The 16,747-nt window shown below is 50.1% G+C and overlaps 1 protein-coding gene across 15 annotated transcripts in view; it reads left to right on the top strand.

Annotated features, from left to right (window-relative positions):
- herc1 (HECT and RLD domain containing E3 ubiquitin protein ligase family member 1) overlaps positions 1-16,747 on the top strand; it is a 57,452-nt gene that overhangs the window by 10,074 nt on the left and 30,631 nt on the right. For 14 of the 15 annotated variants that reach the window (XM_076047150.1, XM_076047481.1, XM_076048237.1 and 11 more), the window contains 30 exons: positions 627-754; positions 852-996; positions 1,865-2,036; positions 2,180-2,314; positions 2,419-2,584; positions 2,784-2,909; positions 3,132-3,353; positions 4,143-4,295; positions 4,534-4,666; positions 4,797-4,988; positions 5,088-5,312; positions 6,365-6,538; positions 6,639-6,753; positions 6,869-6,989; positions 7,091-7,262; positions 8,111-8,462; positions 8,540-8,660; positions 9,407-9,458; positions 10,274-10,545; positions 10,636-10,851; positions 11,677-11,797; positions 11,896-12,133; positions 12,216-12,388; positions 13,115-13,270; positions 13,360-13,466; positions 13,548-13,658; positions 13,743-13,913; positions 14,438-14,677; positions 14,764-14,847; positions 15,898-16,478. In XM_076047150.1, coding sequence (XP_075903265.1) covers positions 627-754; positions 852-996; positions 1,865-2,036; positions 2,180-2,314; positions 2,419-2,584; positions 2,784-2,909; positions 3,132-3,353; positions 4,143-4,295; positions 4,534-4,666; positions 4,797-4,988; positions 5,088-5,312; positions 6,365-6,538; positions 6,639-6,753; positions 6,869-6,989; positions 7,091-7,262; positions 8,111-8,462; positions 8,540-8,660; positions 9,407-9,458; positions 10,274-10,545; positions 10,636-10,851; positions 11,677-11,797; positions 11,896-12,133; positions 12,216-12,388; positions 13,115-13,270; positions 13,360-13,466; positions 13,548-13,658; positions 13,743-13,913; positions 14,438-14,677; positions 14,764-14,847; positions 15,898-16,478 — 5,374 coding nt within the window. The remainder of the gene's footprint in view (positions 1-626; positions 755-851; positions 997-1,864; positions 2,037-2,179; positions 2,315-2,418; positions 2,585-2,783; positions 2,910-3,131; positions 3,354-4,142; positions 4,296-4,533; positions 4,667-4,796; positions 4,989-5,087; positions 5,313-6,364; positions 6,539-6,638; positions 6,754-6,868; positions 6,990-7,090; positions 7,263-8,110; positions 8,463-8,539; positions 8,661-9,406; positions 9,459-10,273; positions 10,546-10,635; positions 10,852-11,676; positions 11,798-11,895; positions 12,134-12,215; positions 12,389-13,114; positions 13,271-13,359; positions 13,467-13,547; positions 13,659-13,742; positions 13,914-14,437; positions 14,678-14,763; positions 14,848-15,897; positions 16,479-16,747) is intronic. The other variant, XM_076047653.1, reaches the window with a different exon arrangement.

The raw sequence follows: 16,747 nt of genomic DNA, 5'->3' as shown, positions 1-16,747 counted from the left end.
TAAAGGAGCCAATCAACTAAAGGTTTTGCCATCAGATCTGATTTTAGAAACTTTAGGAGTTACCAATATTCCTCCATAGGAGGATGATGCGGTTCAATGAGCCGCAGTGAGTAGAGGATGAAATCTGAGAGCAGTCAGCAGGATCTTAAATTCTATTTTCGATTTCACCGGAAGCCAATGTAAAGATGCTAAGACTGGCGAGAGTTGCATATTCACTGTTTCAGTGCATAATTATATCACTGCTTTGTCCTCCTGGTTTTCCTTTTATTGATCGATCTTGCCAGAAGCCGAGATGCGTGCGACTTGGTCTTGTCGCCCTCTCCCAAAGTTGTGACGTTGTGGTTTCAGAGTGACAAAACATAATGTGCTTGTTTGCACATCATGTGAAAACTGCAGCTTGACGTCGGGTAGACTGGAGACCAAGATGTGAAGGGTCACAGGTTGCTGTTACTACCAACAAGTAGAAAACACTTTGATAATGATCATCATGATGCGGATAAAAATAGTAAAAAAAAACCAAACCAAAACAAACAGAAATGTTGCATTACATAAGACTTAACATTTGTTCCAGCTGCCCTGCTTTGCGAATGATTGGCTCTAAAGCAAAACCACATGTCGTCCTGCAGGAAAACTGGGTCACGGAGACACAAACCGAGTCTACAAGCCCAAAGTGGTGGAGGCCCTGCAGGGGATGTTCATCAGGAAAGTGTGTGCTGGGAGCCAGTCGTCCCTCGCCTTGACCTCCACGGGACAGGTTGACTTGGAGTTCTCGCCTCGCTCATTTCTTCTTCTTTTTTTTGTCTAGCCCGTGTGGAAATACGTACTAATGTAGCCCACTGTGTTGCTTTCAGGTGTACGCGTGGGGCTGCGGTGCCTGCCTCGGCTGCGGCTCCTCTGAGGCCACCGCGCTCAGGCCCAAAATGATCGAGGAGATGTCCACCACCCGGGTGGTGGACATCTCAATCGGGGACAGTCACTGCCTGGCTCTGTCCCACGGTACGGACCCTCTCTTTTGGCTGGTGGGCCACAATGTGGGTTGTAAAATGCGACAGAGGGGGCTGGAGCAGCAGCAGATGGATGGAGGAAAAAATGTATCATGGGATTTGAAGAAAACATGATTTAATGTCAATTGAATGAACCAAAGCAAAGCTGCAACCAAGTCAGTGTCTTTGAAGCCCCACGGTATTTAGCTCTTTATTGATATGACTCTGAAAACATGGAGGAAATACAGCTATTTTATGACTATTAGTATCAGTTCTTTTAAGTTTGGAGGGCCGGGGTGAAAAACCTAATGGGCCGCATACGCCCCCGGGCCGCAGTTTGCCCATGCCTGGTATATACACTCAGTAAACTAGCCAGAAATGGAAAAAAAAAGTCCTATTGCTACTTAATTTTTCACAAAGTGAAATAAATAAGTAAGTAAATAATAAATAATAGTAACACAGCTCTTGAAATCAACCCTTTGTGGTGTCATAAAGGGGACCAATATCTCCACTGGGGTCATAATATTGATCTGGCCTTGGGGGAAAATATGACCTTTAAGCCCCCTTGTTTTCCAAAGTCCCGTCCGGGGGTTGAAGATTAAACTTCATCCACGAGTGGAGGGTGTTTTGTTTGTCTCACTTTTGCATATTTTTCTACTTCCTGTACAAGATCACACCCAGACAAGAAGTTTTTCAAGTGTGTCACTGGCATCAAAGTTTTATGGCATTTAAAATGTCAATGCCGCCACTAGGGGGCTCAGTGGCGCCCTCTTTTGGAACTTAGCATAGTGACAGACGTTCCAGATGGACGGCTTGCCGTTTTGTCTTTTTTGTTTTTCCACTCTGCCGCCGGCTGATTATTTCTGCCCTCCTCCGCCCAGACAACGAAGTTTACGCCTGGGGCAACAACTCCATGGGCCAGTGCGGCCAGGGCAACTCCACAGGGCCCATCACCAAACCCAAGAAGGTTGTCGGCCTGGACGGAGTCGCCATCCAGCAGATCTCTGCCGGCACGTCTCACAGCCTGGCGTGGACGGCCCTGCCCCGGGATAGGTCAGTAAACTAACCCCCACGCACTGGGAAAAAGGCATCAAAACACTTGGTTGGCGGTGATTCAAACAGGAGCCTCGTCGCTACTCTGAACTGTGCTTGTTGCTTTTCTCCTGCCGTCAACGTGCCGACGGTGCCCTCTGCAGGCAGGTGGTGGCATGGCACCGACCCTACTGCGTCGACCTCGAGGAAAGCACCTTCTCACACTTGCGCTCTTTCCTGGAGCGCTACTGCGACGGCATAAACAGTGAAGTCCCACCACTGCCGTTCCCCTCATCCAGGTAACAACAACAACAACAACAGTGACAGTGGGCCGTTCAGAAAGTTATGGAAATTAAGAGTCGAATGAAGAAATCTTACAGTTCTTGGGTGTTTGTGTCCGCAGGGAACATCACAACTTTCTCAAGCTCTGCCTTCGGCTTCTGTCCAATCACCTGGCTCTGGCTCTGGCCGGGGGCGTGGCTACCAGTATTTTGGGTCGGCAGGCCGGACCCCTGAGGAACCTGCTGTTCAGACTGATGGACTCGTCAGTGCCGGACGAGATTCAGGAGGTGAGACGCCAGGAGCGTTGTTGAGTTTTCTGTCGGTCACCTGGGTGTCAAACTGTCAAAAGCTGAAGTCATTGACTCCTTCTGCTGAAGTCAATCCTGACCCTGGACTGTGTGTAAGGTTCAGCAACAAAAGGTAAATTCTTAGAGTTTTAAACTGTGTCTCTGTCTGTCTGTCTGTCTGCCTGCCTGTGATCGTCAGGCGGTGATCGAGACCCTGTCGGTGGGGGCCACCATGTTACTGCCACCGCTGAGGGAGAGGATGGAGCTGCTTCACTCCCTGCTGCCCCAGGGCCCAGACAGATGGGAGAGTCTCTCCAAAGGACAGGTAACGTTCTAGCTGTGTTTCCATCACATTGTTTTGCAAAATAAAAGTGGTATTTCTAAAATTTAAGTACAATTGCGATTTGCAGGTGGTTCCACTGAGTTGTGTGAAGCACATGAGCCGCAATTCTCAGCCGTAACTGCCAAGTTTGTCCACGTGTGACTTCCTTCCCTTGGCATCCTCATTGGCTTGCCGATGCTGAACGTCTCTCTCTCGTCCCTCCAGAGGATGCAGCTGGACATCATCCTGACCAGCCTGCAGGACCACACCCACGTGGCCTCCCTGCTGGGCTACAGCTCTCCGGCCGATGGCCCCGAGGTGCAGCCCCCCGCCAACGGCTCGGCGTCGCCCGCCGACCCGGCTCACAGCGCTGCCACGGGTCACCCGGACACTCACCTGGCTGAGATCCTCATGAAGACGCTTCTCAGGAACCTGGGCTTCTACACGGTGAGCGCAAGATTACTTGGAAACACTCGGGAAGCGTTTCAGTCAGTACTTAACCCTGACTGGTCACGTCCGCGTATCAACGCTGTAGAAGAACAATTAAATTCAGCATGTTGAGCTGCTCCTCCTGCCTCCCTGGAGGCGAAGCGAGACTAATTTTTAATCCTCTGCCATTATTACCTGCCTGCGTTTTTCCCCAACACGGTAGTATCGTTTCTCGCTCTCTGTCTCCAACCGGGCCTGATTATTTTCAGCATGCACGCACGCTGATGTTTTCGCGGTCTATGACATAATCTATATTTAGTTGGAAGAAATTTGTTTGATTTTGCTCAATCGATTGATTTTGCACGGCGACTGCGGGCCAACCTGACCTCCGTGCCTCACTTGTTTGTTTGTTTTTTTGGTGCCGTGCCCAGAGTTGCAACACACAAACACAGGGAGGACATGCAAACGCCACACGGGAAGCTTCTGGGTGGTTCTCCTCAGGATTTGAACCCAGGACCTTTTTTTTTTTTTTGCTATGAGGTCACAGTGTCTTAGCTGGGGAATGCAGCTCTGGCAGAACCATTTGGATAAATGTGGCTCAGGCAACAACAGCACCGCCACCTTGTCAACCCGAGAGCTTCATTTTGGATTCGTCCTCTGTCGCTTTTCTCCAGGCCTCCAGCCAGGAGCAGCTCAGCTAGTTAAACATTGGCGGCACGTGTCTGCTCACACTTACACTTTAATGGATGATCCTTTAATCTAACTTTTGTGTTTATGTGTGGGTGTCTGTGTGTGTGTGTGAGACAGGACCAGGCCTTTGGCGAGCTGGAGAAGAACAGCGACAAGCTGCAGCAGAGGACGTCCTCCTCAGACAGCAGCCAGCCGGCTCACCTCCACCAGCTGCTGTGCTCGCTGCAGAAACAGCTGCTGGCCTACTGCCACATCAACTCTGTCAGCGAGGTGCCGACAGCCTGCCCATCAACAACCCACAGTGTTTTTTTTAAATCTCACATTAAGGGAAGAGTCATCATCATGAAGCTCAGGACATTTAGGTTTTGATCCTCAGAGATTGTTCGCGAGGCAAACAAATAGACAAACAAACCCCCAAACAACACACTGTTTGAGTGTCCCGGAAGTCAGCTGCAGGTTCTGGAAAGTGACCAGTTGTTGTGTGGTTGTGTGTCACTTTTTCCTGCAGAACTCCAGCAGCGTGGCTTTACTGCACAAACACCTTCAGCTACTGCTGCCGCACGCCACGGACATCTTCTCCCGCTCGGCCGTCCTCATCAAAGAGAGCTCCTGGAACGGCAGCATACGAGAGAAGCTGCAAGGTAACGACCACTCACTTGCCGCCTCGGCGAGCCCCCCCACTTCCCCGGTACTGCTTTGAGGAAGCTTCGGTGGAGGTTAAGCTTCAGTTCGGCGGTTAAATAATAAAGCCTCGACCTCTCTGCTCGACAGATGTGATCTACGTGTCGGCGGCGGGCAGCATGCTGTGCCAGATCATCAACTCTCTGCTGCTGCTGCCGGTGTCTGTGGCTCGGCCTCTGCTCAGCCACCTGCTGGACCTGCTTCCTCCTCTGGACCGCCTCAACAGGCTCCTGCCGGCAGCGTCGCCGCTGGAGGACCAGGAGCTGCAGTGGCCTCTTCACGGTGGGAGAAACGACCAACCAGAAGGTTGTGAGCTGCCTTGTAGAAGAACTGCTGACTCAACCCCTCCACCCCCCCACCCGCTTCCTCCTGCTCCAACAGGTACATCTGATTTTGCTGAGCCAGTGTCGGGGATGTCCCTTCCTCAGCCGGCACTCTCTTGGGTGTGGCTGGTGGACCTGGAGCGCACGGTGGCGCTACTGGTGGGCCGCTGCCTGGGCGGGATGCTCCAGGGAGCCCCGACCTCTCTGGAGGAGCAGGATACGGCCTACTGGCTCAAGACGCCACTCTTCAGCAATGGCCTGGAGATGGATATCCCTCAACTTGGTACGTAGTGATTCTCTCTCTCTCTCTCTCTCTCTCTCTCTCTCTCTCTCTCTCTCTCTCTCTCTCGTTCTCACTCTCTCTCTCTCTTAATAAAGATTTAGGTTTAAAAAAAAGATGAACTTTTAATGCTATTAATATTTAAAAATAATAGAAACGTATCAATTGGCGTTCCAAAGCTTTTTCACAATCAAAGTGACACCAATGCGCTGCAGCTACAGTTTATTTGTGGATGCAGAAGCGTGATAGAGAGCGACAAGAGCTGGGAAATAAAGTATAAATACTTTGTTACTGTGCTTGAGTAGATTTTTCAGGTATCTGTGCTTAACTTGAGTAATTCTTTTTCTGACAACTTTTTACTTTAACTCCCTGCATTTGTACCCAAATATATGTACTTTCTACTCCTTATATTGGTAAAACATGCTGGATACTTTTATGTTTCAAAGTTTAAAACTTTTCTATTTAAAGTTCATATAAAAGTGGATGATATTTTAGATTATTTTAGAATACCTCGGCTTTGGGGTCACTGTTCAGTACATTTTAAGTATAAAAGAAATGTGTAGAAAAAAACACACATTTTTGTAATTAACTGTATTAAATTGTATTAAAACATCAAATTATAGCCCACTGATCTCATACTCTATTAATAGTACTAAATCTGTTGAAAGAAAATTTTTCTAAATTTTTAACTAATGCATTGTTTCATTGATGGCCAAAAAAACACTTGCTGATGCTGTACTTTCTTACTTTTACTTGAGTAAAGGAGTTGTATCAGTACTTTTACCAAAGTATTTTTTACACAAGTATCTGTACTTTTACTTAAGTACAGAATGTGAATACTTCTAGGGTTTTTTTTTGGGGGGGGTGGGGGGTCATTTGTCAAAAAGCTCCTCCTCCCAGTGTACTGTGGAAGTGAGCGGGTACACAGTAATCAGACCATTAACATGCACTTCAGGGCTCGAACATCTCCGCTACCGTTCTGTTGCCGCTGGCGTCATTTAGGAGTCTCCCTGTTGGAGCTGAAGACTGTTTCCTCTGCTCGGCTCTCCTTCCAGACACCTGCATCAGCTCCCTGCTGGAGGCGGCGCTGTCGGGCAACGAGGAGCAGAAGCCGCTGGAGTGCACGCTGCGTCCCGACCTGAGCGTCCTGGCGGACCTGGCGTTGGGTTCTTCCAAAGAGCCCGCCAACAGCCTGTGGATCAACATGCAGGACTATGCCATCAGCAAAGGTCTGCAGACTCCACAGACTCTGAGTTCCCTTTCCTGCCAGCGGCTTCGACGAGTGAAGCTGACGGTTCTGTGTGTGTGTGTGTTCTGGTTCTGGTGCAGACTGGGACAATGCGTCTCTCAGTAACGAGTCGCTGTTGGACACCGTCTCAAGGTTTGTGTTTGCAGCCCTGCTGAAGCACACGGGACTGCTGGGCCAAGGCTGTGGAGAGGGCAGGTACATCATGTCGCAGGATGCTCCCGAGATGTTCTACTGAAGAGACCTCGATTTAAACGCGTCACCTGTTTGTTTGTTTGTTTGTTTGTTTTTTTTAATTCCATGTTGCTGTCAGGTATCAGCCGTCCAAGTCCCTGGCCGAGGTGTACCGCAGCGTCTACATGGTGCGAAACCGCCTGCTGGCCTGCAAGAACATGGACTTCATACAGACCCGATCGTCGTCGCGCGAAAGGAGGGTGAGTCCGGTGACGTCACGCAGGACTGGACGCCGTGGAGGGGGCCGTCCCCGTTCCCAGTCTGCACCGTTCTGACGGGCCGGCTGTCCTCTGGCCCTCAGATCTCCGACAATCAGGACTCTCTGGACATGGACCCTCAGGAGCACTCCTTCACTCGTACCATCGACGAGGAGGCGGAGCTGGAGGAGAGCGCCGACCGTGAGAGGGAGGAGGGGCACCAGGAGCAGGACGAGGACGAGGAGGACCGGGAGCTTGAAGTGATGACAGCAGGAAGTGAGTGGACCAATCCGGAAGGTTTTGCTTTGTCTGCCTGCAGAGTGTTTTTATTTGACATTATGATGTTCGGATGCGTAAATTTCACCAGGACAGTATATGACAAATACAACCAACCGTTAATTCACCTTTTATAGGTCAGAGAAGCGGATGTGTGGCCAGTATTTAGCATTTCTGCTCGACAAGAGAGTTGGACATCGGCCGTGTTTACGCAAAATGTCTTAATCAGGTTGAAAATTTGGGGGACTGGAAATTCCTAATTGACTGACTGGTTGCTAAATAAAAGGATGCGACCATGGCATGCACATACAAGCGCTAAGTGTTGATTATCAGAATAAATCATTTGGGCTTGCGGAGTTATCTAATTATTAGTTGTCTAATTTTTTGGAAATGGTGGAAGAAGAAGCTGCACCTGCCTGCGTTGCGCAGTGACTGTTTATAATTACATATTTAATCTGATTGGGCCTTTATTCTGACTACTATACCCATTGTTATGGTACGTTTAAATGGTTAACATGGTATTGTTAGGTAAGCAAAACCATTTAGCCTCCATTTAACATCTAAATTTGAAAGTTTATCAAATATTTTCTCGGGTCCTCATTGGCTTGCATGCTTTTTGTGGTCAACAAAAATACATTAAAGTGACCCACTGGCTGCCTTGCGCTCATATTTTGACCACAGCGTGGTTAAAACAGGAAGTTGATCTGTTTTTTTTTTATTATTTTTTTTTTCATTTGCTTTGGCAACTGCTTGTCCACTAATTCTGCAATTGTGTGTGTGTGTGTGTGTGTGTGTGTGTGTGTGTGTGTGTGTGTGTGTGTGTGTGTGTGTGTGTGCGCACAACACAGAAATCTTTCAATGTTTCCTCTCAGCGCGGGAGGTGGCCCGCAGCCGGGACCGGGAGCGGGCCAGCAGCAGCACCGGCCTGGGCCCCAGCTTGGCGTCCCGAAGCGGGGTGGCGTTGGCCGCCGGAGCCGCGGAGGAGGACGCGGTCGCGATGCAGCAAGCGCGGCGGGGCAGCTCGGGTCTGCCGGAGGGCCAGGACCTGTACACCGCGGCCTGCAATTCAGTGATCCACCGCTGTGCCCTGCTGCTCCTCGGCGTGAGCCCCGTGCTGGGCGAGCTGAGCAAGCAGAACCAGGAGGACGGTGCCACCCAGTCGGCCTCGGGCACCCAGGAGTGCCTGGGTTTCATGACCAGGTCAGAGCGCCTGCCATCGGTGGAGATGCGTGTTGATTGACGATGCGTATTGACCGGACGAAACGGTGTGTTGTCAGGAGCGAAAGTCTGAGCGCAGAGAGCCGCTCGGTGCAGAGCAGCCCGAACTACAGGCTGATGAAGTCCAGGAGCGAGTCGGACTTGTCGCAGCCCGAGTCGGATGAGGAGGGTTACACTCTGGTATGCACGCACTCACTCACTCACTCACTCACTCACTCACACCATCGTCTTGATTTACTGAGTTTATGTTGAACACGTAAACAGAAATGACAACATCAACTAAATGAGATACAATTATGGCTGCTACAGTTTACATTCCAAAAAGAGTGGGAAGAAGTGAAGACTGAACAGATTGAATCCCACCCCACAAAAATAAAGCCTGTACTTTTAGCCATTCAGCATCGCCTCACAGCAACAGTGCTACATAAGTTCAGAAACAGCAATGAAGAAACACATCAGTGAAGGTCACAACTGTAGCTCAAAGATATGTAATCCCATTATATATTTTCTTAAACTTAATCTAAACATTTCTTGAATGTTTGTTGTTCCTGTTTGATTTTTACCATTAAACATTATCTGTTGCATTTGGTAATTAACCGTGTTATCTTTGATTGTAAAAAATAATAGGTGTGTAGTGATCCTGGTTATGAGTGGTTATGAAACTTCATGAATTAAACATATTGCTTTTTTTTGGAGAATAGTGATTAAGGCAACGATGCAGTTTTGTAGTTGTTTCTCCTGATCTCTGGACTGTAGCTTACGTACGGTGAGACCAGTGAACACTAAAGAGTATAGAGTGACTTGTAAGCTAAAACTTGTTTTGCTCTATTTAGAACTGCAATGCATCTCAAGTGAATGGAGTGAATGTCGTGGATGTGTAATTTCCAGCTGAGTTTTCCGTCTAATACCTAAATACCTATTTGCAGAGCGGGAGGAGGAACGTGGATCTAGACTTGGCCTTCTCCCACAAAAAGAGAGGTAAAGATCCCCTGCGGGGGAGCTCCAGCTGACCTTCTGTTGTTGGTGTCTTCTTTGTCGTTCCGTCTTTCATCGGTCGTGTGTCACTCTTGTTCTCTCTGTCCCTCACCTTCCCGGATAGTTTATTTGCTTCTTTTGAAGCAGTTGAGCCCAAAACACAAGAGGAGCTCCAAGCAAGTAAACGATGGCATGTTTCTTCCTCTCGTTAGCTCGTGACTCCATGATCCCTCCCGCCTCCATTCATCTCCCATGATGAGGACAATTTTGTGCCGCGCACTTCATAAATATAACACTGGTGGAATTGTTCATTCGTCATCCTTTGATGAGTTTATTCAGACGGTTTTCACGCAGGGAAACCATGTAGACTCAAGTTTCTGTGACTCCTGATGAGGTTTGCTTCTGTCACTTGCAGCGCTTTTTCCCCCAGTTCGTTCCAATGATATGCCATTATACTGCCCACTAGTGGCCTGGCATATTTACTACAGGGGTCTTGGCTAAAGACACAATCATGAAGTCCTTCCATTTTTAGAAGCTCCGTCTAAATGTGGAAGAACTGAAAACGTGGAAGGAAGAACCGGCCACCGCTAGGATTGTGCCGTCGCTCGCTAGACGACTACATAAGTCCTGGTCACCTTTTCATTACCCAGTTACATTACTGGATACCCTGATTGCGCCCATCACAGACTAATTCATAAAGGCTTCTGCCGGCATGGAGAATCCACGCTAGAGTGAAAAGAGGTGGTAATGCATTCCTCATTTCAACTCTTCCTTTTGCGCTTGAGTCATCTGAAAGGCTGCTCTCCTCCTGTCTCCAGGTCTCCTCCACAGCTCCCCGGACTCCCTGGCCGAGTCCTGGTTCCGGGCCAAGCTGAGCCGCCAGCGGAGCTACGGCTCGGCGCACTCCTGCGAAGAGTCGGACGTGGACCTGAGCCGCTCGCTGGGCGTCCATGCGCTCATCGACAACATGGTGAGCTTCATCAGCGGCGACGTCGGCCTGGCGCCTGCCTTCAAGGAGCCAGAGGAGAACATGTCCACCAGCCCGCAGGCAACCATCCTGGCCATGGAGCAGCAGCAGAACCGGGCCGAGGTGAACCATGACGCCAAGCGAGACGGCCGGTGGAGTTCGCATCGACCCCCGTTGGCCTCACCGCCACCTCACCTCCCTCCTCTCTTGCAGCTGCGGTTGGAGGCGCTGCACCAGATCGTGGTGCTGATCTCGGGGATGGAGGAGAAGGGCAGCCAGCCGTGCAGCGCCGAGCGGTCCAGCAGCTCCTTCCACTCCTCGTCTCTGCTCACCTCTGTCAGGCTGCAGTTCCTGGCCGGCTGCTTTGGCCTCGGCACGGTGGGCACCGGCGGGCTGAAGAGGGAGAGCGTGCAGCTTCACCACTACCAGGTACCGTCCACGCTCACATCGCCACGCTCCTCCCCGCTGTATCGTACTCCTCATGGGGACCTTTGGCAAAAGCATCCCCCCCTTACCTCCAAGGACTCCTCACCCACTCTCCATTCCACCACCACAGACACTCTCCAAGCCCCCAGAACTAACCGTGGCAGCAGTGGGCGATTGGGATTTTTCCTCTGCTGCTCCACAGACTACAAACACTTTTGCTAAAATTATTTCATAGGTTCTCCCTTTTATCTTTTTAACTATACCGGTGTCCCAAAAAATCATTTTAAAAGCAGTTGTCTTGAAAACTACTAAGTCTAGCTCAATGAAATTGAAAAGTGTTGGTGTTGAACATCATAAGTTTATTATGGGACCGATTTCAACGGTGTTCAATATGTGCACCGCTTGTGACGCGGCACACGTCAACTGGGTGTGCCGTGCCACGACTGGGTGACTGTGTGCGAGCATATTCCAAGACACAAAATGACTTCTCTTTGGGAGTGAACGGCATGGCTCAACCTGAAAACCACCTGAAAACAGAACAAAAATAAAACATTAAGTATAAAATCTTGAATATTCTGTGAAAATTTGAGGTTATTTCATCAAGTATTGCCAAAATGATTGGCCTGCAAAACGACACCCTGTACGTTGACCTTTTTAATCTCCACTTGAATGACCTTGATGATCTGTAGCACTTTGAGATTACTGAAATGTAAAGTGCGGAAAAAAAAACTTTAATTTTCATTAGTTATTATTATTATCATTATTATTATTATTGTTGTTGTTGTGTCTGTGTCTGAGCTCACGGACGGCTGTGCCCCTCTGCCACAGGATGGCGTCAAAGCTGCCAAGAGAAGCATCCAGGTTGAAATTCAGACGGCCGTCCACAAGATCTACCAGCAGCTGTCTGTCACGCTGGAGTGGGCGCTGCAGGCAAACAAGCACCACATTGGTAATAGAAACAGTGACTGTGCACCTTTAGATGATGCTTCACCGTGGATTCTTTCAGAGGCTAAAAGCAGCACCCGCTCTTCTTTCGCCTCCATCCAGAAGCCCAACAGCGCCTCCTGTTGGTGACGGTATTCGCACTTAGCGTTCGCTACCAACCGGTGGACGTCTCCCTGGCCATCTCCAGCGGCCTGCTCAGCGTTCTGTCCCAGCTGTGCGGGACGGAGACCATGCTGGGCCAGCCGCTCCAGCTGCTACACAAGCCGGGCGTGTCCCAGCTGAGCACAGCCCTGAAGGTGGCGTCCACGCGCCTGCTGCAGATCCTGGCCATCAGCACCGGGTAAAGACCTTCACCTCCTTTTATCCAGCACGATGAGACGACATCGCGTGCTAATGGTGTTGCTGTGTTTGTGGAACTGCAGGACCTATGCCGACAAGTTGAGCGCAAAGGTGGTGCAGTCGCTGCTGGACCTGCTGTGCAGTCAGCTGAAGAACCTGCTGTCTCAGGCCGGAGTCAGTCTGCTCTCCTCTGGAAGCAACCACGACAACAGCAAGCATGACGACGGTGCGGACTCGGAGAAGAAGGATTTCAGAGGTGAGGAAGGCATCCCGTGTCGTTCTGTCGTTGTGTCCGAAAGGTTAAGAAGCGCCCGTATTCCGCACACTTTCAGATTTAAACCTGCAGCTGTAGACCAAATTCAAAGCCCTTGAATTTGTCCAGAACATTTAGCCCTCTGCTTATAGCCCTCTGCTAAAACCGAGGCCTTATTGGACTCGCCACGTGTTTTAAATGGAGACAGAGACAAGGCACTCAAGTCAGACCAAGTGGAAAAGTCTAATTATGGTCATCCAGGTCATCTTGAAGTAGAAGGGTTGAGTTAGGGCAACTGGACCAGTTACCCTAACTCAACCCTTCTACTTTAAATTATGGAATTTCTGTTCACTTTGAGGAGGAATACGTTTATTGTATTTTATTGGACACGATTCACAACAGTGGATTTACCCTCCTCTTCAATTTCGCAGTTTTGTTGTACATAATGTGCAATGACAATAAACCTACAACATTTCATCATAACATAGACATACACAACATATAACAAATACAGACATCTTGCTCCTCCCTCCCACACACAACCCCTACTCACATAAGTCTAGAATGGAATAGACAAATTGAATAACAGGAACAATGTGGTTAACATAAAGAAAATAGATAAAGGCATTGAAAAGTTTGTTTTGAGGTGAGAATAAGCAAGAAAAAAAAGAGGGAAGTCATTCCAATCTGATGGAGCCTTATCATGAAATGAAGTGTTGCGTTTCTCAGCTCTGATCCGCAAGCAGCACACGGCTGAGCTGCACCTCGGAGACTTCCTGGTCTTCCTCCGCCGAGTGGTGTCCTCCAAAGCCATCCAGTCCAAGATGGCCTCTCCAAAATGGACCGAGGTTCTTCTCAACATCGCAGCCCAGAAATGCTGCTCAGGTACGAGCGCGACGTCCCAGCATTGTCACTTTGAGCGCAGCAGAACTCGGCGGCCGGAGACCGTAACTGCTCCCACCCTTTCCCACCAGGGGTCCCTCTTGTGGGCAACCTGAGGACTCGGCTCCTGGCTCTGCACGTGCTGGAGGCCGTCCTGCCATCGTGTGAGTCCAACATGGAGGAGGAGCAAATGACTCAGGTAAACGCCTCCCCCACCCCCCGCCGCCGCTCTCCGGTGCACAGCAGCGGCTGTTCAACTCATGTGCTCTGCCGTTCGCAGGTGGTGGAGCGGCTCTTCTCCCTGCTGTCCGACTGCATGTGGGAAGCTCCTGTCGCTCAGGCCAAACACGCGGCCCAGATCAAAGAGAAGGTCCAGGAGCTCAAACTGCAGGTGCGGGAACCGCAGCCGCCATCCGCACCCAGCCGGCCGCACGTTTTTCGCTGGGCGACTGACGGACTCTGTTGAAACCCGCAGGGCGAGTCAGAGGAGGAGGACGAGAACCTCCCGGTGCAGGAGGTCTCCTTCGACCCGGAGAAGGCTCAGTGCTGCGTGGTGGAGAACGGCCAGGGTCTGACTCACGGCAGTGGAGGCAAAGGTTACGGCCTTGCCTCCACTGGCATCTCCTCGGGATGCTACCAGTGGAAGGTACCGTGTCACCAACTCACGAATCATCTTCTGCAGAGGCGTACACCATTCAGATTCAGAACACTTTATTAACCCCACAGAGAAATTCATAGCAGTAACTGTACTAGAATTAGCTGTACTTTATTCATTTCATTTTCAGTGTTAGACTCGCTTTAACAAAGACAAGAAACAACAACAAATTGACATGAAAGCACGGTTTCTACATATCCCATAATATATTTTATCCTTCTATGAGGTGGGTCACCAAAACACTCCATCCATCTGCAGCTGCTCCGGTCCCCCCACATTTTACAACCAATTGTGGCCCCACCAGTCAAAAAGTCAGCCCACCCCTGGGCTAACAGCATTCGTTCAGGTCACCGGCTCGTTATGGGTTCTGACCTACAGAACAGGCGGACAGTGATCATCGAGTTGATGTTTATTCATTGGGTTGCCTTTGTAAAAAAAAAACAACAAAAAAAACATCAAGCAACAGTCAGCAATCACTCGGTTGGATTTGACCCCACCTGCCCACTCTCTTGCAGTTTTACATCGTGAAGGAGAACCGCGGCAACGAGGGCACGTGCGTGGGCGTGTCCCGCTGGCCCGTGCACGACTTCAACCACCGCACCACCTCCGACATGTGGCTGTACCGCGCCTACAGCGGCAACCTGTACCACAACGGCGAGCAGACGCTGACGCTCGGCAGCTTCACGCAGGGCGACTTCATCACCTGCGTGCTGGACATGGAGGCCCGAACCATCTCGTTTGGCAAGAACGGAGAGGTGTGAGGCCGCCGCCGCCGCCACTGACACACAACTGCTTTTACTCGTTTCTTGGGACGCACTAAAGCTTCCTGTCGTCCCAACAGGAGCCGAAGTTGGCCTTTGAGGACGTGGACGCCACAGAGCTGTACCCGTGTGTGATGTTCTATAGCAGCAACCCGGGAGAGAAGGTCAGAGTCAAACCTACGCTTTGCTATCTTTGCAAAGGACTGTCTCGTTTTAGACCTTTAGACCGTTTTAGATCTTTTTTAGCAACTCAACCGGTAACCTCAGTCTGGGCCCCTGAGCCACAGCTTGGTTTGTCCAATACTCAAAATGTATGGCACCACGTCACTGCTTCTCATTCAGCAGGAGTCCATTTAAAGGATCAGTGTGTAATATTTGGTGTAATATTTGGCTTGATTTATGCTTTTTGTATTGGTAAAAGTTTAGTATACTGCCCTTAAATACAATGATGAAAGTGTATAGTTTTTGGTTTTCCTACCCTTAGAAGGGTTCGCGTGTGTGTGCATGCATATATTTATATGTGTGTGTGTGTGTAAATATGTGTATAGATAGATAGATAAATAGACTTTATTGATCCCTTTGGGATGACTCCCTGAGGGAAATTAAGACTTCCAGCAGCAGTAGCAGCACACACAGATGGAAAAAGAAATTTAAGCACACAGATTTAAAAAAAATAGCAGCACACAGGTATAAAATAATAAATAATTACTAATATACATATACAATATACATATACATAATAATGGCCACCTCCCTTCCCTACCACTACCCTCAGCACTCGATATGTCCTCCTCCTCCCCCCAAGTGAGGTATCACAAAGAACACTAATATTAAAATGGCGCTGAGCGGGAACACACCTAGAACTATGGTGGCCTGTCCGGACAAATGGCCAGACCCACTAGACCCGAGGGCGAAGAGGAACAACAATAATATCAAGGCGCCCTCCCTCGGTTTTGTTAGGCCACTGCCCTACACATACATACATACATGTTTTAAATATGCTGTTCCTTCGGCCTGGGATGACCTTCAAAAGGAGCTAAAATTGTCAAGGTTGTGGACACAAAAGTGAATTTTAACTCTTTTTGATCTCAGTGACTTTTTTTCAGGGTAAAATAGACGATGATGATGATAAATTAGGGCTGCTTTGGAATCTCAGGTATTGACAAATCAGCAGCATCAACATGTGCCTTTGTTTGGATCTGGACTGTCACCAGGTGAAGATCTGCGACATGCAGATGAGAGGCACCCCGCGGGACCTGCTGCCCGGCGACCCCGTCTGCAGCCCCATGGCCACCGTGCTGGCCGAGGCCACCACCCAGCTGATCCGCATCCTGCACCGCACCGACCACTGGACGCAGCGCATCAACAAGACCATGATCGAGCGGCTGCACAAGATCAAGGCCTGCTTCAAAGAGTCCGCCGGGCCGTCCAGTGGCAGCGGCGGCGGCGGCCAGAGGCTGAAGAAGAGCCGCTCGGTACAGAGCCGCGAGGAGCACGACGCCCAGAGGGAGAGCCAGGAGGCGGCGGCGGCAGCAGCAGCAGCCAGGCCGGAGGAGGACCGAGGGCGCCATGCGCGGCAGCACGGCCTGGCCGAGCTGGCCGAGCACCACCTGAGGACGCTGTGCACCGAGGTGTGGCCCGTGCTCGCCATCATCGGCGGAGCGGACGCCGGCCTGCGCGTGGGCGGGAGGTGCGTGCACAAGCAGACGGGGCGGCACGCCACCCTGCTGGGCGTGGTCAAGGAGGGCAGCACGTCGGCCAAGGTGCAGTGGGACGAGGCGGAGATCACCATCAGGTATCCAGTCAAGAGTCCTTTGTGCTTGTGTTTCTTCTGTGTTTCCGCGCTTCCTCCGCCGAGGGGCGCTAGTCTGAGTGCTGAGCGGGGGGCGGGGGGAGACTGTACTAAAATCTCTTAGATTGGTGCAGATTGAACGTTAACACGTCGCTGATAAAAAAAAAAAAAGAAAATGTTATATGCATATGCGTAATTGTTTTCTTGGGTCCAAAATGTTACATGGCATTGAGCACCATCTAGTGGACAGAAGAGTCAGAGTTTTTTTATTT

This window comes from Nelusetta ayraudi, unplaced genomic scaffold, assembly GCF_046127955.1.
Source record: "Nelusetta ayraudi isolate G7.1 ecotype Tasmania unplaced genomic scaffold, CSIRO-AGI_Nayr_v1 ptg000002l, whole genome shotgun sequence".
Taxonomy (NCBI): domain Eukaryota; kingdom Metazoa; phylum Chordata; class Actinopteri; order Tetraodontiformes; family Monacanthidae; genus Nelusetta; species Nelusetta ayraudi.
The sequence above is the reverse complement of the archived record's forward strand: the minus strand, read 5'-3'. Positions and strand labels throughout refer to the sequence as shown.